Below are 23,042 nucleotides of genomic sequence, written 5' to 3' on the forward strand. Positions count from 1 at the left end.
TATTTTAATCTAAAACTGTCAAATGGCTGTGGCTTTGGTGATACTATCCACTTCTGTGTTTCAGCTGTTGGCATCAATGTTTTGAAAACATAATTTAGCTGAACCAGTGACTGAGTTGAACTCATTTGCAACACCAAATCCATCACAGATTTTTACCTTCTTCCTGCAGGAGTAAAAGCACAAAGCATACAGACAGAAATGAAATTCTGAAATCAACAACCAATACTGGTTGTGATACACTGAGCTATTGTTCTGACCTTCAGTTTTACTCTGTATAACATGCTTGCACTTTTATCTCTTTCTACAGAGCAGGCAAAGCAAACAAAAAATGAAGTTTTCCTGTAGAGGTTTCTAGTGTTTTTTTCAAAAGCTTACTATCACAAGAGAAACAATCACAAACAGTATAAGAAGATGAAGTTCAAATACAGCCATCACTATCCTTATGCCTCTTTCACAACAGTCACTTTGCAGGACATACCTATCATTTACAGTCTATGTTTCCAGATGGTGGACCTTATTTTTTACATCTTATAATTTTATTTTATTTTTTTTTTAACTGTATTGAAACAACACTGGGTTTGGTAGCTTACTGGGAAACCTTGAACATGTTACTGCACCTCTAAGATGGAAATAATGACACTTATTTTGCTCTAGACACTGAGAATACTAAACCACAAACAGCAGCAGGTAGGAGCTCTTACACAGCCACACCAAATGTGCCATCACTGCATTCACAGTTTATTTTGTGCCATCCTGTTTACAATTTAAAGACGTTCTTTTTAGGAGGTGTTAGTAATTGGTATGCTGGGAGTCCAGTTAGGCCTTACTTGTTCCCACCTCCAGTTTGTCAAACTTTAGAATTTGAAATGGGTTACTGCACCTTTCTCAGTGTCAGAGAATACTCCTTTACAAAAAGGAGGAAGACAGATTTCAAGTCAATTTTACAAGGACAGTTAGCTTCAAGGATATAAATTGAAGATGAAATGCAACAGCCACAACAGCAAAAGGTTTCACATCATGCAAACATACTGACTACTCAAGAATCCCTTGCAATCAGAAAGAAAAAAAACACTTCTTTCTTATTGTCAAGCTAATCTGCCACCTCATAGCTCTGTTACATTATGTGTGATTACCCATTTCCTTACAAAATTGCACAGCAGTCAGAGCCCAGCTTTTGTCAGTGAATAGCTGAATTTCTTTCTGTTTTGAACTACCAAGCTGCAAGCCACAGGCGACTTCCAAGCTAATCAGTAATATGTCTCTAGTGCCATAATTAAAAAAAAATAAAATAATAATCTCACTTTTGTTTCATAATTAATGTCCTACAAGTAAAAGCAGTGCAATCACCTGTACATGAAAAGAATCAGAAGTAAACCATTTACTCTCTTCAAAGAACTTAACGACTCAATTATTTTTCTAAGGAAAGGCGGGCAAAGTCTAAAGCTCAGTGTTATCTCTAGAAGATTAAAGCAAAGAATCAAAGAATACTTATTCTTTATTATTCTTTATAATTATTATCCAGAGCTTCATGTTAACTGTTAAAGGCAAATGACAGGCCACATGTCAGAGACTCATACTCCTGTTCTGCCTAGAGCCAAGACAAGCCAACCCAGACCCTGAACTATGGGAAAATGATATCAGAGACACTTCAACAGCTATTTCATACCTATATATATATATAAATACTTATATCTATAAATAAATATATAATTATAGCCTTCCTGTTCTTAGCTTAAATTAGAAAAGACTGAAAACCAGGTGGATTCTGGTCAGTGAACTACCCAGTTCACTTCAGAATTCCCTTCTAGTAAGGAACAAAAGTATTATTTTGGTTTGATTCAACTTCATCTTTTTCTGTTTTGCTGCTAAACTGTGCTAGTTATTTTCAAAACATTAACATTTGCATTGCATCCTCACTATCTGGAATCTATAACTCCTGAAAATGTGGCATCAAATTTTCCAAAAGTGGTACAGCATTTATTCTTACCAACCAGAAATACAAACACATTCTTTCATAATCATGCAAGTTGTTTTGACAGTTTCACTTCTATGTTGACTATAAATCTGTGAATATTGCATGGATGACTGAACTAGAACAACTACCAACAATATCCATCAACTTGGAGCATGAAGATTTAGCCATGGTCCAATAGCTAACTGCAAACCTGTATGAATCAAAGTGCTGAAAACCTGTATTTACTTTACACCATGTAATTAATTTGGATTTTATAAAGTAACTGTAAACTACCTGACTAAATTAACTTCACGAGCTGCATTTAAACAAAAAAGAAACAGCTCAAATGTAGAAAAGAGGAAGGAAGAGCTTTCTGAAAATTAAACTGAAACAAGAGCAAAAATTCTTACAGGGCTGCAGATTTCCTGTCTCCATGGAGTGCTGTTTCTTTACACCAAACCATTAGCTTTAGTTCATGTTGCTGTTTAGTCCCTGTCATGGAAAAAGTCATGCTCCTGTCTCAGTACAGGCAATGCCTGAGGAGCAGCTGCTTTGGTAGGTCCTGCACTTTCAGCCTGTGACAGACAGCAGCTGATTGTCACCTGCCAAGGAAGGATAAAGGAGTGCCCAAAGACAGCCCCCTGCAGCTCCTCACCCCATGTTCTCTGAAAGATGCCTCTGCTTCAACAGCCTGGCCCTGTGGTAATCACAGCTGGCATCTGCAATATGAGACAGAATGAGCACCTGGCATCTCGGTCCTTTCCAGTGCTTTATTTGCAACTGCTGGGTGCTCAGGCACAGACAGCAAAGAGCACCTCTGCACAGAACATAACAGCTGCCAGTATCTGCAGCTCAACAGCAGAGCAGTGAGCCTGCCAAAAGATGTTTTAGAAAAAATTGCTTTGCAGAACAGGGAAAGGTTGGAGGCAGGAAATATATTCTTATCTTTTAGAGCCCTTACAGCTAATTTGATTATAAGTCTCATCTTCACAGTATAATTGACTGTCTCTGAATCTCAGTCAGCTGTGGCAGGCAGAGAACAACAGTTAACTTCTTTATCAATTTTGGAAAACCAACACAGTCTAAGTAATTTAAGTTACTCAAAGGTAACATAGAAAACTGATAGTAAAGGCAAGAACAAACCTGGTCTGTCTGAGTATCATCTCTGCATCATGTGTGAAAGAGTGCTGTGTGCTTCCCTGTCCTAAGACTCAGCAGAAAAACACCCCTACCAAGATAAACATTACATTTTAAACTATCCACAGACAACTTTTGAATTTTAAATTTTTTATGTCTAAATCTATTTCTTTTATTAGTGCATATTTTTGTTGACTTAATATTTTTTATCAAGGGCGTTTGGTTTTTTTTTGAGTGTTGTCAAAATATCTGCTGCCTGTATTTTGAGCACATAGCAGGTGAGCTGTGAGGAAACAAGAACCACATGAAAACCAAGAACTACTCTTAAACCCTTGGAATGGCCCTCATGGTCCAACAACAGTCCAGCTAGCTCAACAACCCCTAAAAATCCCCATGGGATACCCAAGGAGGAATGAGAACAAGGAAAGAATGTTTCCACTCTCTCTACAGCCCATTTTACAGGTTTCCACTCTGAAAGAGCAAAATACAAGTACCTTTAAAGTGGCTTTCAAAAAATGCAGCAGCTTGACATCCCTGCCATACTCTGATTCTGCTTTGTCTCACAACTATCACACATATTAAAGACGTTCAGCAATTTGCATTTAGGAGATCTAATTTCATAGGCTTCAGCTATTTTGCCAAACATAGAAAACAGCTGCAACAAACAGAAACAACAAATGCAGCACACAGGGGCTGCACACGCTGCAGCCAGCTCTGCTCCACACTCTGGCCTGCTTCACACAGACTCCTGTCATTCCTGCATGCTTCAGGGACCATAATCAGCAGAAAAGGCAACTGGCTCATCCTCAAAGAACACCAAAGTCTAAGAAAGAGTCCCTGGCAAAGGAAGAGAAGCTGTTATCACCTGCAGCTTGCTGTCTCCTGCAGCCACCACCTTTGTATTATGATTGCCTGGCAGTTTTTTCAGAATCCTAGGGAAATGCTATAGACCCAACTTCCTCAGCTGATTCAAAAAACTTTTGAAGCAGACCCAGCAGCAGCTGGACTGCTGAGGCTTTTGTTCATCTCAGTGAGACACCAGGATGCCCACATTGTGTTGGAGAAGGAAGGATCAACACTACCAGAGAGGTCACTGCTTTGCTCACTGGTGCACAAGTTACAAATCAGAAAACTTGGGAATGTTACCTATGTTACTTTTAACTAACTCAGATTATTTAATCGTGTTGATTTTTCAGAGCATATAAAGAAGCAATTGTTCTTCCCTGCCTGCAGCAGTTGTCTGAGGATCACAGAGATGCTTAATTATACACTGAGGAAGAGACTTATAACCAAATTAGCTGGAAGGGCTTTAAAAGATAATCACTTATGAATGAAGTGATGAATTAGTGAAATCATGTTAGACTAGTCTGTACAAAGGGGATTGAGCTCATTTGACATACTTGTTTGCTTTTGTTCACAATAAGCTCATTAAATAAAGTTTAGTTTGCAGAGTACATTGTCCTGTAAATTTGAGAGACTGAAAAGGATCTTGACACTCCTTCCCTGAGCCTGGTGTTCAAGGATGAGAAGAGAGCAAGGAGTTTGTCAGGTTCATGTATGAGCATTTGTCTGTAGGACCTCAGACAGCACAGCTAACTCTAGATGAATATTAGACTAAAATAAGGCTGACAGTTCACGTGACTAATGTCATGGGATGAAGCCAGGCTCAATAGATACGTCTAATCACCCTAAGAAGACAAGATATTCATTGATACATATTTACTGTATATCCATTTGGAAAGTCATGCATAGGATCCCAAAGTTTCAATTTCAGACATAGCCCCAACTATATAGAGAGTTCTTTTTTTTTGTGTGTGTGTACTTATACCTTTCATGCTTGTTAGATTTATAAACCCGAGCAGACACTTCTTAGGCAAGTTATATATATTTAATTCTTACATTTTCTCTCATAAATTAATCTATACAGCTATACCCATTTACTGCTTCAGAGTTCTCTTCAATGACCAATGTCTTTATAACATGAACATTAATATAATATTTCAACTACTGTACTACCAGTACTCCTCTTCTCTTGTCCCCTGAAACAACTTCTCTTGCACATGCAAAACAACTACACTGACATTTCCTACCACCCTAGCATATTCACAGGGATTCCGCACTTAAAACCTTTATTCAGGAGTGCAAAAATTCAGTGGGTATCATCACAGGGAGATGGGGAAGAGCATGACAAAGATATTAAATTCCTCTTTTTCTTCTGACCAGCAATTAGCACTGAGATAATGCCAAGTGAAATGGAATATCAAGTGACTTCAGGTTTAATTTATTACAACAAAAATTACAAAATAAACCCTATGTTAATCTCAGTAAAGCCTCTCACATTTCTCTTCAGGTGCTTTTTAGATTCTCTCTCAACATCTATGCCATTTGATTTCACTGGGACACAAAAGGAATTTACAGTTACTAATCACTTTAATCAAACGGCTCTGTTTCTAGCTGTGTGAGACAGCATAGCCTGGAAAATAAATTAAAACCATCAGCCACTTCAGAAATTCATCTTGTGCTCTGCCTATGCAAAACATAAGGCACACATAAGCACAGCCTCTCTATCCAGCAGCAGCAGCTGTAGGGTGATGTTGGCAGCTGTGTTAAGACACAGCAGGTGTTGCTCTACTGCTGTTGCTCTTTCCCTTCAGGTAACACAGATTCTGGACCTCTGCAGGCACATTAAGGATTGCAGTCCAGAGGGAGAAGCCAGAGTGACCATAAGGGGGACTGGGAAGGAGGACAACATCAAATCAGGCTGGCAAACTCATGACCATACCTGCAAAAGTCACATATAATACAGAGAGAGGTCCTGAGTGATCAGCACAAAACCAAAACTTAGCCCTGTACCAGAAAGGTGTATGTGAAGAAAATTAACTCTACCCCACATGAAACCAGCTGTGCTACACCAACACTACATCTCAAGCAGAAACTTGTTTGCTGGTTATTCTCAATAAATACTCAATATATTCTAGCTTCTTTCTTAAAGGAACTGTATATTAACTGTCGTTGCTCAAGAAGCAGGACCCTTTGCAGCCACTTCCCTGGAAACCTATGATCTATGCATGGTTTATTACCTCATTATACTGATGGCTGAAGAAAAATGAGACTCTAAGAGCTGTCTGCTTCTGGTAAATATTTAACTACCAGAACCACGCCAACAGATGTCTCAGCTTAATTCTCCTTAATTTTACTTCAGAATCTTGCTTTCCTTATCCCTTATGGCCTGAAGCTGAGAGTCTATCATATTTAGCAACATATGAACATATCTCCTCTGGGATGTGAATGGATCCTAATATATATAACTAATATTTTATGATAGCATTTACTCTGAAATGAAATTCGGTCACTCTTATCTCTTCAGATAAAGAATTACCTGAATGTCTGCACTACGCTTGTTGCTTTATGAGCTTCAGTTTCACGGATTAGAAAAACTTTTCCCAACTATTATCAGAGGGAGAGAACAATGCTTAGGCACTGAAATTCTTTGAAGGAGACAGAGGGGTGGCATTTCACAGTTACTGATCAACTGTTACCCAGCTGGGCACAGACCAGGCTGATGAAGGGCAGATGTGGAAAAAGTCATCAGGCAATTCCAGGCCCCAACAGGTAGAGGAAAGGCAAGTATCAAGTATAGAGCAGCCCCAACTTTTGCACCATTTTGAGAATGCAAGACAAGTCCTGGCCACTCTCCGTTCCAGCTGTCTGTTCCAGTGCCCACAGCTCCTCACAGCAAGAACTGTAGGAACAAGGCACCTCCTTCTCTAAGGAGCTGAAATGAGAGAGTGGCTGTCATTCCAACTATCACTTCTCCCTCTTTTCTTCATCTTTTTTATCTCTTCAGCCTGCTAAAATAACACTTAGCTTGTCCAGCATATTCAGATGCCCTTAAGAAAAAGAGTCAGTTGAATCCTCTAAAGCTCTGGTCCTCAGGTCCTTTCAAAACCGAAAGGGGATCACTGGAACTTGCAGCTCACAGCAAAGAACTGAAGGCACTAAAAAACCCTAAAGCTGGAGTCACAGGGTCCTAATATGTAAATCTATTTGCTAAGAAAATGGAATACATCCATAAGGATTAGAATGCTACAAAGGCATCAAAATGGCCAATATGAAGTACACTTCTGGACATATCTGTGGGTCTAAGCAACATTGCAATTTATTTTTATGCCTTTTATGTGCCACTGCAAAGACAGGACAAAGCAGCTTTCTTTCACAGCTCTGATTTTCAGCAAAAAACTCTAGTTAGACTGTTATCAGCAGAGGAAAGTTGATAATTTTAGGTTTTTTAGTGAGGATTTCAAACATTTATTTCTGTAATTCCAACTCAACTGTCACCAGCACCATTATAACAGTAATGTCAGGACTGTATTCCCATGCACTCCTGCACCTTCAGATCCATGACAAGCAGCAGGTCTCATTATTACACCAGCTGTTTTACTTCTGTATTCCATTAAAAACACAGGACTCACACAGCAGGCATTTTATGAGCATGAGTTAAATTTGCTTTATAGCATTAGTAACAACAAAACAAATGATTATGTTGCATTTGGCAGTAGACAAGGAAAAACAGCTTCCAGTTTGACCTCTGCCCTTTCCACAAAGTAGACATCAGCATCCCATGGTGCTGGTGCAAAAGGAAGTGCTGTGGCCAGTGGTGAAGGCCACACTGACAGGCTGGCACTGGGCCAGCATCCCAGTGCATCCAGAGTCCTCATCGGCTCCCACCTCCTGACTCGCATAGAGCTCTGCACGGAGCAGAAACTGAGAGCCATTACTGCATGTAGAGGCCAATTAACTGGCTGGCAGCAGCTTTCTTTGAGAGACAGCACCTCTGGCTTCCACTAAGTACCCATCAGAATTCTTAAACTCTGCCTTAGAAAAGAAACAGACAATTTGAGCTGCCAAAAGAAAACCTGAAGTGCTCTTCTTGACAAGCCGCCTTGATTCATAGCATCGCTGAATAGATGTGGTTAGTGTCCAGCTGGCTCAACATCTCATTTAGCTCCTGCCTCTGTAATTAAGAACTTAAAGATGCAGTTATATATTTTTAAAATGTTTTCACATTAGCTTTGCTAAGGCACTGTAAGCATTAAAAAGCACTTACTGATACAGATATCATCAGGAAACATCTCTACAAAGACAAAGGGTGTATTTCTGAGTGCCTTAGCTATTACTGGTGGCTCAGAAGTACCTAATTTAAAAAAAATCCACTCAACTTTTCTTCCCCATTAATTAAAGTCATCAGGTGCAAATACAGAAAATGATCAATGAACAGGACTGGAATAGGTTGCCCAGAGAAGCTGTGGATGCCCACCCCTTAAGTGTTCAAAGCCAGGTAGGGGCTCTTAGCAACCTGGTCTAATGGAAGGTGTCCCTGCCTATGGCAAGGGGGTTGGAACTAGATGATTTTTCAGATCCCTTCCAACCCAAACCATTCTATGATTCTATGATGATAATATGCTATTCTAAGTATTTTAAGCTTAGAAATTTCAAAGTAAACTAATAAATATCTCCTGCTTGTTGAAGTGGCCACAAAGAAAGATTTATAGTATAGTTATAGCAGCAAAGACTCTCAGTATAGCAATACCTCATATGTGCAAAACAGGTAAACACACTGATTATTTCTCCTTCAAACTAAGATTAACACAAATTCTTTGGCTTTTACCAAATCTAGGACTGTGGCTGCTTGTTATATGCTTCAAAAGGTAGAAATTCCACATTTTTTTATTTATATTAAATCACACTAGTACAATTTATTGACTTCTGTTATGTAGGAAAGCCTGAACACTAAAATTGAAAGTATTTTTAATTTTTGAATGAGACCAAAAATACTTTGACAGAAAATACCTGAAAAAATACTAAAGCAATAATCAAACTTCCTTTGTTGCAAAATCTATTTGATGCTGAAACCCATTCCCTTCTGAAACAACGCCATTCCCATTCAGTCAAGTCAATCTTTAACTTAGGCCACTAATGCTGACCAAGTTAAAAAAATCAAAAAAGTCCAATCCCAGTGAGTAAAATATATCCATCAGCAATTCACTGACACACACGCGCTCCAAATCCTTGTGCTATTTATGTCAGACCTTCTGTCATTGCTTGTCTACAGGATAAGAATCCCAGTTTTTATAAAAGAATGTGTTATCCTCTTGATAGTGAAAGAGCTTGGAAAAAACCCACTACTCACATCCATCTCAAAGGCTCAAATCTCAGTGGAAGATAAGTACAAAGAACCATAGCATTTTTTTTAGCAGATAAGCGCCTACTGTTCCTGAGAAGTTATGACATTAAAAAAAGCCACACACATGCAAAATATTCAAGGACTTGCTTGCTATCAAGTGACTGAAGAAGACATGGACGACATTCTTTGGTAGAAATACAGAGAGGAAAAAGGTTTCTGTACCCTATAACCTGCCTTGGTTAAGAATTATTCTTTTTTTTCTGTTACCTTGCAAATTTGACACTTGGACAAGCCTGGTGGCTCACTGCTCTCTTCTGCAGCCAGTGAGAAGGTGCACACCACACGCCCCTCACACAATACGGAAGGGTTTCTGCTCCAGGTGCACCATCACACTGAGTGGCTGCACTCTGCTTCCAGGCTCCCAGCTAGCCTCTCCATATGGACAGCTTTTTCTGGATATAGCAGCCCACTCAGAACGAGACACAGTGAAAAGCATAATCATGCCCACAGAGCCCAATCTGCATATCCGAGACCATCTGCAATATGAAAGCAGATACCCAGGACTATTCCATCTCACATCCTTCTTAACGAAATGGAGAAAACGGGATCAGCCAGGCTCTCAGACTGTCTTGTTACTTTGTTGTCAGGAAGGAAGACAGTGGGAGCTGATCTGAGTTCCCCACAGTCACACAGTAAAAGGATTCTTGTAAATTTTTATCACCTTATAAAACTGCTTGAGAAGAATGCAGTCTCCAGAAGCTACAGCAACATATGGAGTCCTAAAAGCCTTCATTATGAGCGTTTTCCCAGAGCGCAAAACAGTGTCTGGATGGCTTATTAAAAGTCTACAAAATTAGAAAAAATACCTGATCAACAAAAAGTAAGGAATAGAGACTCATAATCATCTTTGCAACATGTCATCCTGGAAGAAAGTACAAGGGAAAATACAGTCACAGTCTCTTTGATACCACAGGATTTCATTGGGATATGGTTTCTCAGTGTTCTAGTTCCAAGAGTGAGGATTTGATATGGATAAATAAACATCATAAAAAAACTCTTTCCTCACTTGAGACTTATAAGTCTCTGTAGGTTGTTTCCCCCTTATGTTTATTTTCTTTCACTCTCTGAATGATTGAAACTCAGTTTAAATCCTACTGCCATATTTACCTGTTGCAGCTGCAGGCTCTGAGGCAATATACAAACACTACTGAAATTTAAACAAAGGCATTAAGTAACATTATCAAACAATAACTTAAACAAGAAGGGACAGTCTGAATAGTTAGTTCTGCACTGATCAGGGGTTATAAATACCAAACAGTGCATGTTACAGTAGACAGAGCATGCTCCAAACAACCAGCAAAAATGCAGGTGAAATGCTCAGTAAATACTGATAGTCTGGACTAAACACAAGAGTCCATTAATTCTGTGCTTTCACCACTGCCCTGGATTAAGTGTTGCTCCATATTTCTCCCTCTCTGAATATGTGCTGCTGGGCTTCAAATGTGTTTCCCTGAAGTCAAACACACCGGAATTTTCTGCTTCCATCAGTGGAGGGCAGACAGGGTGTCCTGAGGTGTCCCTAAACCAGGACACAGGGAAAGAGCATGAAAGCCAGGAACAAAACAAAAGTTCCTCCAACTGCAGCTTCACCCTGAAGTGGATCCCTTGAAAACACCAAAAACCAGATCATGACCCCAGCACAGGCTGAGAAAGCATCACTGCAGGGGTGTGACTTCCACCCCACAGCAAGGCTTTGAGCTGCTCTGCAATGAAAGAGCAGTGAGGTGCCTGGAGCAGGAGCTAGAGGCACACTGAGGGCCAACTGCATTGGGCTGGGCTACTTCTGTGCTCAGCAACACTGAGATAAACTGGCTTACGGATTTTTTTTTAATTTTAAATGACACTCTCTCTAACTTCTACAGTAGCAAGAGAGGCCCTATGACACCAGCAGCCAATTGATTTAAATAGAATGGGTGACCTGCCATCCCAGTTCTGAGTCTGGCTGCAGATAAAATAAAAAAGCAGCAGATGAAGTGGATCCCCTACCTAGCTCCAGGCCTAGGAATAGCTGCTGGCTGACTGTTTTTCATGATGGCCACTCCCAGAACTTTGCATTGCTTGTGCATATGGAGTATTTCAAATTTGTGCCACAGAAATACATTATTAATGTCTTGCACACTTGCAGGTAAGGTTAACTTGTGCCACAGCAGCATGCACTGACCCATGAACCAGCACATTGCTCCTGGTTTCTTCTAGTGGGTCTTGCTGGTCTGACTGCTGCCACAAGGTGCTGTACAATTTTCTTAAGAGTTCAAGTCCGTGAGCTGTGGAATTATCCAAAATCTAGAATCAGAAGCACCACAAAGGTCAAAAGCAGTATCTAGGGGTTTGAATTCTAAATGTTATATGACATTCAAAGTTTTTAACAGCATATGAATAGCTACCTTGGCATTTTTTTTAAACCTGATAATGGCTTCTGATAGCTTCTACCTGATTATGTACTTTTATGCAGTTACATCTTTTATTAGTTAAGAGTATTCCTAAGTTCCACAAAATCTTTTTTATCATATGTCAAGAAAAGTATTAACTACTGATACTTAATGAGAAGTGAGACAAGATGTTAGCAGTTTGATTGTTAGCAGTAGAGCGCCCAGTTACAAGGTCTTACTTCCCAACAACCCAAAGCTGATTTGTATTAGAATGCCAGTAAGATCACAGTTTTCATCTGCTGGCTCAGTGGAATCCCCAAAAACATCTGTATCCCTGCTCATGATAAAAGTTAACATGGCTGTTCCAGAAGGAGCAGTAATCAGGCACTCACAAGGAAACAAGCTACAGATTGTGAAGCATTATGAAATGCTGAAGAATGGCACCACTGTGAGGGTTTGCACAGATTAAAATCATATCAGAATCTGATCTGATCTGAGAAAAATATATTCACTTTACAATTCCACTGCCATGAAGAACAGCTTGGGGTCAGTACTCCAAGGAGCATGCATGGTTTAACAGGTATAACTCAGTTTTAGTGCCCGGGTTATTCGACATCCCTTTAAATTACTCCAGCTCAGTCATTATTTCCAGTGTGCTTAAAGCCACAGGGCACTGCAAGAGCAAGCCTGAAATGTCAGCCCTCAAACTGCAATCTTCTGAGTATGCCTGGTTTTATTTTACCAGAAAGGCTACAAACACTGAGCACTCACCTTTGGCTTCTGATTGAAGCACACAGATGTAAATATGAATTATTTTTTCATATCCTTTAGCCTATCAAACTCTATGGCATCAGATAAATAATGTTATTGAAAATCACCATAATAAAGAATACTGAAGAATGATTTCACACCCAACAGGTTAAAATGGAAAAAAATGGCAGACAATTCAGTACAGAAAGTCTCAGTCCCTGCACATTAAATTTGTACTAGCCTCAGCTCTGCAAATAATAATAGTATTACCTGCCTCACAAAAAAAACTCTTTTGACTGAAATCCACTGCAGCTACCTGAGGAAGCGTACCAGTCAGAACTGACTGCAAAAGATATGCTGTGGTACCAATGCCTGGGAACATATTCTGTCAGGAATCTTGTCTCAAGATTTTTATTATCACTTTCTTCATGTACACAAGTTTCAACTCATCCCATAGCAGGTCATTTCCCAACTCAACCAAGGGCAAAACCCCCACAAACCTCCCCTTTTTCAACCCTCACTGCCTCTTTGTGGGGCACCTTTAGCGATGTTTAGGCTTTGCAATATTACAGTAAACACATTATGGCTTTAAAAATCTTTCCAAAACCAGCAGGCAAACTGCCAAAAGGCAAGGTGTGCCACAAACATACGTAACCTGATGCTTTAATAGTTCAGGAGCCATTTGAAAGCAGTTTTTGGGAAAGCACTAGTAGGAATCCAGGATATATTGCCAGCAGCATGTAAGATTAAAAGAGAACGTGTAAAGTAAAAGCAAAGTCCCATCTAACAGAGATGCCATGACTCAACCCTACACTGTATTTGGTTACTGAGCACAAAAGCTCCTCACAAAAGAGCTCCAAGGACTTGATTCAGTTTTCCTGTTTCAACACAGCTGTGGCCATCCAGCAGACAAATGAAAACGGGAAGTCAGGAAAGACATACTCATCCTCTGGCTGCAGAATAACATTTTTCAAGATCACTATTTGCTGTGTCTGCATTCACTCCCTTCCCAAATTTAAGAGACTGCCTGCCTTTAGTTAAAAATACTACTATGTGTATAGTTCTGGAAAAGTATTTACAGAGCTGGGGGAACTCCTGAAGTCAGCGTGAACTTTAAAAACTTACTCTGTCTTTTAAGAAACTGGGAACTTCCTGGTAGTTTTACCTGGAATTTTAAAAATCTGAGAAGTGAGAGGAAGAGAGGGACCAGTAAATTGAAATTTATCCACTGAGAAGCACAGATAAACTCTCCACCTTGCCATTTCATAAATATCCCTTCTACCTAAAACACATACTATGCAGATCAGATACATAGCTCTTAAAATACAGCTGCCTTTAAGTTCCAGCTGAATTTACCTGAGCCACTGATGAAGCTCCTTGAGTTCCAGCCTTCAGCTGACTCAGTATTACCAGCCTTGGGCCCAGCATCCAGGTTAGCAAGACCACCAACTTCAACTTCTCACACAGCACTTCTTTTATTACAGATATACAGCTTCTTTTTGGCTTATAGCTTTGTATTGCAAATAATTCTTTAAGTTTATTTCCTTGTCTAGAGAAGGGCAGAGACAGTATCTGCAGAAAATGAAGCTGTTACTGTGTGGTTATGCACTGAGTTTGCCACCTTCTGAAAACACTTTTAGACAGTTTAGCCCATCATTATTACAATTAACCTGTTAAAACCACACACCTCAAGCTAGCCAAAACCTGTGCCCAGCTCCCAGATGAATCATCACCTCAGTTCCCAGCCTCTACCTAGCTCAGCCTGGAGATTATCCCACTGCTACACCCACTGTCCCTCCGTCCCTGTCAGTGTATCCTTCACAGGGGCCACAGCTACGAACCCACACTTGTGTTAAGTTTGCCCCTGGATCACAAACCTTGTCGTGACCATGTCTCTGTTGAGGGACTCCAGCCTAGGCGGGCTGGCCTGGCTGAGGAACAGCTGAGGCCACAAAGGCCCCTGGAAGTGTGAATGCTGCTGTGCCTTAGGGGCCTGGCACCTTTATGCTTCCATTTGTAGCAAACACATAAAGGTGTTTTTCAAAAGTCTTCCTACCACAGACAGCACAATGGAAAATGCTCACAGCTGTGCTATCACAGGCAGGGAGCAGCTGGTTCAAACAGCAAGTACAGAGTATAAATAACAAACAGTTTGCATGAGAAGGTGCAGAGAGGGTCAGGTCAGGCCCTTGAAAAAAGGAATACTGAACAAACCCATAGTGAATGTTGTTCTGTGAACAGTATAGCATAAGCACTTCAAGTACAACCAATGACTACCCCGTACAAATACCCCTCATCTTGGAATAGAAGACTGGAACAGGCTGCCCACAGAGGCTGTGAAGTCTCCCTCACTGAAGATATTCAAGAACCATCTGGACACAATTCTGTGCCATGTGCTCAAGGATGTCCCTTTTTGTGCAAGGAGGTTGGACCAGATGACCCCCTGTGGTACCTTGCAGCCTTTAACATTCTGTGATTCTGTGATCTTTTCCTCACCACCGCACTCTGGCCAAAGTGATACCCTCATGATATACTGAGTTTGACTTGCCAGGAAGAAAAGCAATGTAATTTTGCCTCCACTTTGGCAAACATACAATACATTTAAGGATGCTTTTGTGATCGCTAAATCAATTTGTAGTCTCTCTACTTTAGTTTTAGGTAACAACGGGGAGATGCTGGGAAGCTGAAGTCGCTGCCTACTTTGCAGATAAACCAAGTATTTAATAAAAGAAGTCAGTTTATTTCTCTCCATCTGACAGGAATGTGAGGACTGAAGTAATTTTGAGTAAAAATGACCAGATAGTAAATGTGAAAAAAACTGCTTCAAAACTGTTTTCAAAGTTGTTCAAAATCTGAAGGAAAGAAGTAAATTATATCTTGCCTGTGTATAATGTACTCAATTTTTCTGTCCCTTTGAAGATGCACTGCCTGTGCTCATGATGATAAATTCAACTTTTTTAAATGTCACATTTATAGAGTAAACATCTTTCTCCCATTTCCATTTGAAGGAGTACTGAGTATTTCCTGATCACTAAGGGGAGGTTGTACTTGCCAGTCCATCACACAAGCACAAAGCCTTTTGTTTATCCATACCTTGACTGCTGACAGCTGACAGTGCTGCCTGCTTACGCCCAGCCTCACTTGAACTAAGGAGAATTAGTTCATGGATGAAAGCTACCATTCTTAGTAGGCAGGCAGCCAATGTTCATTTTAACTTACCTTCTTCAGCTGCTGTGCTATGGAGTCATTCTAACATGAGGGATTTATTTTCCTAGCAATGGACCTGATCTCCAGAGTATAGATACATGCTTTCCAAACACCTGGATGGCAGGTACTTCTAGTGACCCAGGACTCATGCATGAGCTGAGAATGGAAAATGTCACAACAAATAACTTGCAGGCCTGAAAATTGTCCTCCTCCCAGCCTCGCTATGCAAGTTCACAGAACAAACACTTAATTTTTTCTGGGCTCCTCAGATCTCCTCTGGGATACAGAAACAACAAAGAGAGTAGTTATATGAATGGCAGAAGTGACCTTATAAAAATCCATCTATTTTCTATGCAAACCTAATGACCAGGTTATTACTCAGTATCTTGACAGTAAGACAAAGAACAAGACAGAAACACAAGAGAACCTGCCTCTCCCTTTCATCTTTCTGGAAAAGAGCAAAAGAGATAAGAAACCAACCCAGAGCAAGAGCTGCTGATACATGCCCTTAACAGACACTTAGTTAACATATTATAAAAAGTCACAGAAGTGACCATGAAACACCTCTAAGCTCAGAAGAGTTTACTGCCTTCTCTTAAGGATATAGGAACTTCCCCACCATGAACCACCCAATGAGAAACTAATCTTTGAAGCTGTTTTCTCAGAATGTCTTCAGGGTGAAGATGATTCTAAAGAAAGCAAGCCCAGCTCAAGCACATCTACTCCATTTTCCTTCAGATCATTCTGCCTCAGTGGGAAGGGGGAAATGAAGACTTTGCAGTTTAACTAGATGTTGAGAACAGGTGTGCTGTTTGCTTCCTCTCTGATGCCAAAAATCTCACTGTGTAAGAAGGACTTTGGCAGAGGGGAACAGGAGAGGGGAAACCCTCAGTACAAAAAAAAAAAAAAAACAACCAAAAACCAAAACCCAAACAAACACTTCTATTTTCCTTTCCCTCTTCTCCTATCCCTTCAGAAATTAAGATAATATAAACTCTAGGATAAGGTCTACATTTTTGCACTATAAGCTTTCAAACATCAAAATGTAAAGAGAAAAGTCAGAGGAGACTCATATTCTTAAAATAAGTTTTGTCAACAGCCTTAAGTGCTCAGCACTTCAGTGATTTGTGGTAAATCTTCAGAGCATCTAAGACACTTGCAATTTTCTCAGACATCCTCTAGAGGTTTAGTACTATTTTTTTTGCAGGTATAAAGACTGTGAGTGAAGTCTTTTAGCACACTTGCTAAGAGTGCTAAAAGGAACAGTGTCAGACTTACCTTCATCTCATGAGCAACAAAAAACTTACAGCATTGTTTGTATGATCACAGAATGCACTGCAAATGAAATCACAGCATCATTTTCTGTCATCTACTTTATTCATCATGGAGCACCCATTACAGGTATCACCTTATGATTATTTCTATCCCCATTCTAAATTACATATTAAAAAAAAGTTACTATTAACAGGAAGTTATATACATTTTTATTTTCCTTTACAGTAAACCTGTTGAATATATTTGGAGTAATGTACTTCCCAAACTTTGGGAAGCACAGTCCTGTATCACACATGAGAAAGCTATTCAAGAAATCTGTTTAAGAATTAAACACAGATGTAAACATAGATTTTGCTATGGACAACCATTTTAGACCAGCATTTCAGTTTCCTTTACATTTCCTGCAGTACCACACAGCCCTGACTTAGCACACAAAAGCTCTAACTTCCTTAGGCTTATGATGCTGAAGAGAATGACTGCACCCTTTCCAGCCTTGCAGGAGCTGGTTTTCCTTTCCTTACCTTTGGAATTGCCATATTCACACAACCACGAAAGACATACATCTGCTGATACTCAGAGTAGGCAAAAAGCAACACACTATGCAAGAAAATCAGATTTGATCTACACATCTCAATTAGCTGAATTTTTGTCAATTGCCCCACTGGAAAACAACACCAAGAGTTTGAAGTCTCACTGTTGACATGTGTTTCAAACCCTGAGTGAGGCTGGTTATTAGAAGCTTCCCAAACCTCTAAGGGAATGAGCGTCTTGCAGGTAATCTTATATGCATGTACAACAGTATCTCACAGCCCACTAAGTTACTACAGCATCTGTACTGGAGAGAGAAGACACAGAAAAACAGTTAATGGGAGTATCTGCAGAAGTACGAGGAGAGATGAATTTCTGTGCTATATATCACATCTCTCCCCAAAAGTGTATTTACCAGGGAAATTAGAGTCATCTCCCAGCTGCCAGATGAGAAGAGACAACAGCAAATGACTAGCAGCCATCTCAGTGCCACCCTGTTATTCTGGCACAGACGCAGTAGCGAAGTCAAAAACATGAACTTGCTGAGACAGGAAAATTTTTTGCAGCAGAAGCACCAGATATCTTCTAAATAGGCTTTTCTAAGGCATTTAGAAATTAGTATTGAAAGAGTGAACAGTACTTCCATAAACAAACAGTTCAGCAGTTAGCATGTTTTTGTTGATATATGCCAGTATAAGCGGGAGGCTTCTGTTTGGAAAAGAAGATTTGGACCAACAAGCTAACTTTTGTTGCGCAAGGCTTTCAAAGTAGAGGAAAGACAAGGGAAAACACGCCCAGCAGCCATAAATTACACCCAGTTCTTGGCTCCAATTAGACTTCAATTTCCAAATGACTTGAGTGGGCTGAAAATAAAAAGCAGGGACTTAAACCACATTTATGTGAAATATTTGGCTGCATAAGACACTCAATGCCAATCTGCATCTCTGTAGTTGATCTGGGGTTGCTGTTTCGATGTCCTGGGGGTGCTGTTTGTCAGAATATCTTAGAAATCCCAGCAGCAGATCATATGCAAAAGAGAAAGAAGCAAAATTAAAAACCTCCATAGAATTATCAAGTGGCTATTAGGACACATTTAGATCCTTGCTATAAGAGTATAAAACTGAAGGACAAACTGGATAGGTGTAATGCTAGGAGAATTATGGTAATTTAGGAGTAAGAATTACTATAAAAACCAACAGGAAGGACTGGAAAAAAGTTCAAGCCTGTCTGAGGAACCGGGTAGTCAAAAACTTATCAGCTGAAAGCACTGCAAAAAATATTTTTGACAGATATGGATGACATTAGGAACTGACCAAAAAAAAAAGCCCCAAAAGTAAAACGCTCACTACTCTGCTTTCTGCAGATAAACCCAATGACTCTCCTACTGACTGCAGTTTGCAGCTAGGAAGAAAATTCCCCTCAGCAACAAGCATACGCAATATCCCAATCAAGGAAGAAAATAAATCCATAATGTTTTTCACAGAAGCCTTTGCAATTTGCTCTTGCAAGCTTACACACGATCTTTCCCTGTGCCAATATACTCCAGAGGCACAGTTTTAAGATAATTTTGCACATAGAAATGGAATGCATTCTAAATTAATGATGCTAAATAAATTTAAATTTTGGAAACTATTCAAGCTTTCCCATTTTACTTCTCTCACTAACACCTGTTTAAAGCAAGCCCTGCCTTTTGCAGAGGAAATGTCACTATTCCAGCACCTTCACACAGGAAAAAAACCAGTTTTAGCAAGACACAGGGCTGTGTGACTGCAAAGAAACCTGGTTTTAAGCTAAGAAAAAACATGGAACACAGATTTCTTCATTTTCCATGGCTGCCACCCATCCTAAGCAATGTAGGCATGCTGGTAGAGATCTCCACAGTACAGACTAAACCGGAAACCTCACCTACATGAATGGCCATAAAAAGAAACACAATTTTAGACCAGTAGGTTTCAGCACTATAGAAAACTAACTAGGACCATCTGAAAAAAAAAAATTAAATCCAGTCCCTTCAATATTTCCTGGCTTAGAAGGTTTATGAATTAAACAAACAAACAAACAAACAAAAAACCCCAAACAAAACCCCCACAAAACCAAACCAAACAAAACCGAACAAAAAACCCCACAAACACCTCCAGCAATTTAAAGCCTTGATTCTATGTTAACAAATGCATTCTCCACTGAGATATGGTGAGGGGAGACATTCCTCACGGAGAGCAGTGCAAGCAGGGCATTTCTTTCAGCGTGAGCTGCAGTAGTTAAAACATGCAAGTCAAGAGGAAGCCAAAGAGCTGGCAACCTTTAGGTTCTACCACATACAAAATAACTGCAGAATTACAAATCTGGGACTCTAGCAAAATGAGCTGCAGCCTTTGGGGAATGAAATTATGTGTAATAAGAATGCCTGTCCAAAGAATACAATGCAATGTGATTCAGTTAGTTTGAAAAACTGCCCACGTGGCTAAGCCCTTTTCTCTTTTGCACATAGCCTGCTGTCCAGATTTCTAACACACTCTTGCCAAAGCAACAGTCACAGGACATCCCAGGCAGCCAGTCTGACTAAGAACTAACCACTTAAAATACAGAAAGCCCCACCTAACAAAAACCGCAATTTTACAAAATGCAGAATTTGTACAAGCATCAATCCGAAAGGCAAAGCAGCTAATGACAGAGCTGAAGGTCTCATTTAAAAGTAGAGCTGAAAAGCTAATGATTAAAAATACAGCTCCTTTGGACAGCAATCCCTGCTGTAATCCTGTAATCCTGAAAAAAATTACAGCAAATTAGCAATAATGGCTCATTTATCCCTACAGCTGTGTATTTATGAGTCAAAAACACAGCACACAAACACACTGTGCATTCACACACCTACCCATCAACACCTGAGTTACTTGCAGTATGTGATGACCAAGTGCACATCCTACAATCTTGTGTGGCCACTGATGTACCACCTCCAGCTTTCTGAGTGGAAACTCCAGTCAAGGCCCCAAAAGGCACATGGGTAGACTGATTCCCATCACCAAACATAGTATGAACCAAGCTGCAGAGATCACCAAAAGTATTGTATATTAACTTATTCCAAAAATTTCGTCTTATTAAATAAACCAAATCTTGTATTAAACACTTTTCCCAATTAGATTTTTCCTCAACATTACAACATCTCTCTGCTTCACCTATTTGGTGCAATAATTTAATTCCCAATGCATGCCACTGTCATTCTATCCCACAAAGTATCAGACACGATCATTTTTTTGCTCTTTCTTATTATGACAGTGCTGCCAAAGTAAGAGCTTTTCCTCCTCCACCTCCTCCTTGTCCTCTCATTTTTGGTTAATCTTGTTAAAGCTTTATCAGCTTTCAGTCTCGATTTAGAGCCTTAGAAAAGCACGAAGCTTTCCTGCAAAGCTAGTACCCTGGAGAAGTCAGAGGTGTCAAACTGAATAGGTAGTGTCAGTGTGTGCTGAATGACAGTGTAAACCCTCTCAGCGAGGTGCAAGGTGTTTTCAGCACGCCCCGCTGAAACCTCAGAAGATTAAGGAGGCTAAGTCAATATTTATCTTAAATTCCCTATTTAAAAGTCCTCATATACAGGCATGAGAAAGCAAAGGAGGACTATTCGCATTAAGGGATGTGGGGCAAATTAATGCAATGGAATTTTGTAATAGGCTTTTTGAATAGTTTGAGAAAAAAATACTGAGAAAAAGTAGAAAGTTCATTTCGTACAACTCAACTCCACCCATTGCCGCAGGTTTCGAGACACGGGTTGTGGAAGCTGCTCAATAACAAGCGCCAGATCGCCCTGGACTTCCTTCTGGGATGTCACCACACACCCCAGCAACTTCCTTGCTATGGGAGGGCCCCGGACGCAGGGACGGGGTTTTGTTGTGTTCCATCACAGCACTGTTTCCAAGCATACGCAGGGCATATCTCTATTATTAAGAACATTAAAAAAAGGATCAAACTGCCTCCTCTCCCAGAAATTAATATCACAATTCACAATATCTCTCAATATCACAGTCCTACGCGCCAGCAGATCTTTAAATCGACTGTGCGTTCACGCTTGCCTTTATTGTTCCTAATCACAGAGATCTCTGGGACGTCTGAAAGCCTGGAGAAGCTCAGAGACAGGTGGACTTCAGCACTTCACGTACAGCAGCAGCAACAGCAGCACGACAGCCCGCAAGCGAAACTTTTTCTCCGTTTTACTCCTGGTTGCTGACAGAGCAGCCCGTGAGTCACTCGGGGCAGAGCCCCCGGCCCGGCCGGCGCCGCCCGTCAGTCCCCGCGCCCCGCCGGGCACGGCCCCGCCCGGGGCAGCCGAGGGGAGCGGCGGGACCGACCCCGCAGCCCGCGCGGCCCCGGCCCGGCCGCCGTGACGCTTGTCCCCAGCTTTGTCCCCCTGCGGCCCCGCCGCACCCCGGGGCAGAGACGGGCAGCAGCAGCGAGGGGCAATTCCGCCTCTTCCCGCCGCTGTCCCGCGGGGATCCTCGCCCGCTCCTCGCCTTACCTGAGGCGCTGAGGGCGGCGGGCAGCCATCCCGCCTGCCCAGCAGCAGCGGGAGCCGCCGCCTGTCGCCGCGCAGCGCCCGGCCCAGCCCCGCCAGCATGGTCCTGCACCTCCTCCTCCTCCTCCTGCCCCGCCGGGGTCCGGCCCCTGCGGCCTGAGCCTCGGGCCGGGCGGGGGCGCGCCCGAGCGCGGTGAGGGCGGCCCCGCCGGCGGCCGGGGCGGTGTGCGCTCCTTCCCTCGGCCCCTTCCCGCCCGCCGCCGGAGGGGCCGGGCCGGGCCCAGCCGCTCCCTCCGTCCCGCGCCTCGGGCGGGCCCCGGCGGCGGCGATCGGGAGCTGCTGTCGCCCCGCCGTGCCCAGCCCACCGCCCTTTGGGTACAGGCGCTGGCACCCCTCCTCCGAGTCGTTCTTCTTCTCGTAATGGAAACAGGTTTTCTATCAAAAAATGTTAAAATAGCCGTTAATGCCTGTCTTACCCGAACACCTGGGCTCCTCTGTCGCTGAGTGTTGCCTTTGTTTTGAGCAACGGGACTATCGCTGCTCCTGGGTTTCAGTGAAATAAACACATTCAGGTACCGCAGAAATGAACAGCAAAGCAATGGAAGACGCTCTTGTAGTTAGTCAGTTTACGTGAGAGTTTTGTTTACAGCAATAGAGCAATTAGCAAGGCTTAACATTTTTCTATTCTATTCATTTTTTGGGAATCACCTCCATGCCCACAAAGACAGGTTTTCATGTTCAGTACAAACCACTGAAGCACATCAGACCCTCGGCACTCCATCAGGGAAACATATCGGGAAGCTTTGTTGTATTCCTCTGCTTTCTCCACCCTTGATTTTCCTCCAAAGCAATGCTTTGCATTGCACAAAACAAAACAAAACCTTCCCTGATGATGAGAAAAGGATCTTAGAAAAAAGGGCTGTTGTAGAGCTGCAAGTGTCAGCGTCATGGAAAAACTCTGCAACTGCACACTTGATGGCTCAAGGGGACTAAATAAGACCCCACTTGAGTTCATCTTCCGAGCTCCGGAATGGAAACCTCCAGCAGCTTAGACCTTAGGTCACGTAGACATTC

The 23,042-nt window shown here is 41.5% G+C and overlaps 1 protein-coding gene across 1 annotated transcript in view; it reads right to left on the reverse strand.

Moving 5' to 3' along the window:
- MCUB (mitochondrial calcium uniporter dominant negative subunit beta) overlaps positions 1-22,176 on the reverse strand; it is a 37,964-nt gene extending 15,788 nt beyond the window's left edge. Inside the window, exon 1 of the mRNA XM_005517514.3 lies at positions 21,972-22,176. Within this exon, the coding sequence (XP_005517571.1) occupies positions 21,972-22,070 (99 nt within the window). The 5' untranslated portion in view covers positions 22,071-22,176. The remainder of the gene's footprint in view (positions 1-21,971) is intronic.
- Positions 22,177-23,042: the final 866 nt, after the last annotated feature.

This window comes from Pseudopodoces humilis, chromosome 6 (genome assembly GCF_049639895.1).
Source record: "Pseudopodoces humilis isolate 2021_Gansu_Grassland_sample_001 chromosome 6, ASM4963989v1, whole genome shotgun sequence".
In the NCBI taxonomy this organism is placed as follows: domain Eukaryota; kingdom Metazoa; phylum Chordata; class Aves; order Passeriformes; family Paridae; genus Pseudopodoces; species Pseudopodoces humilis.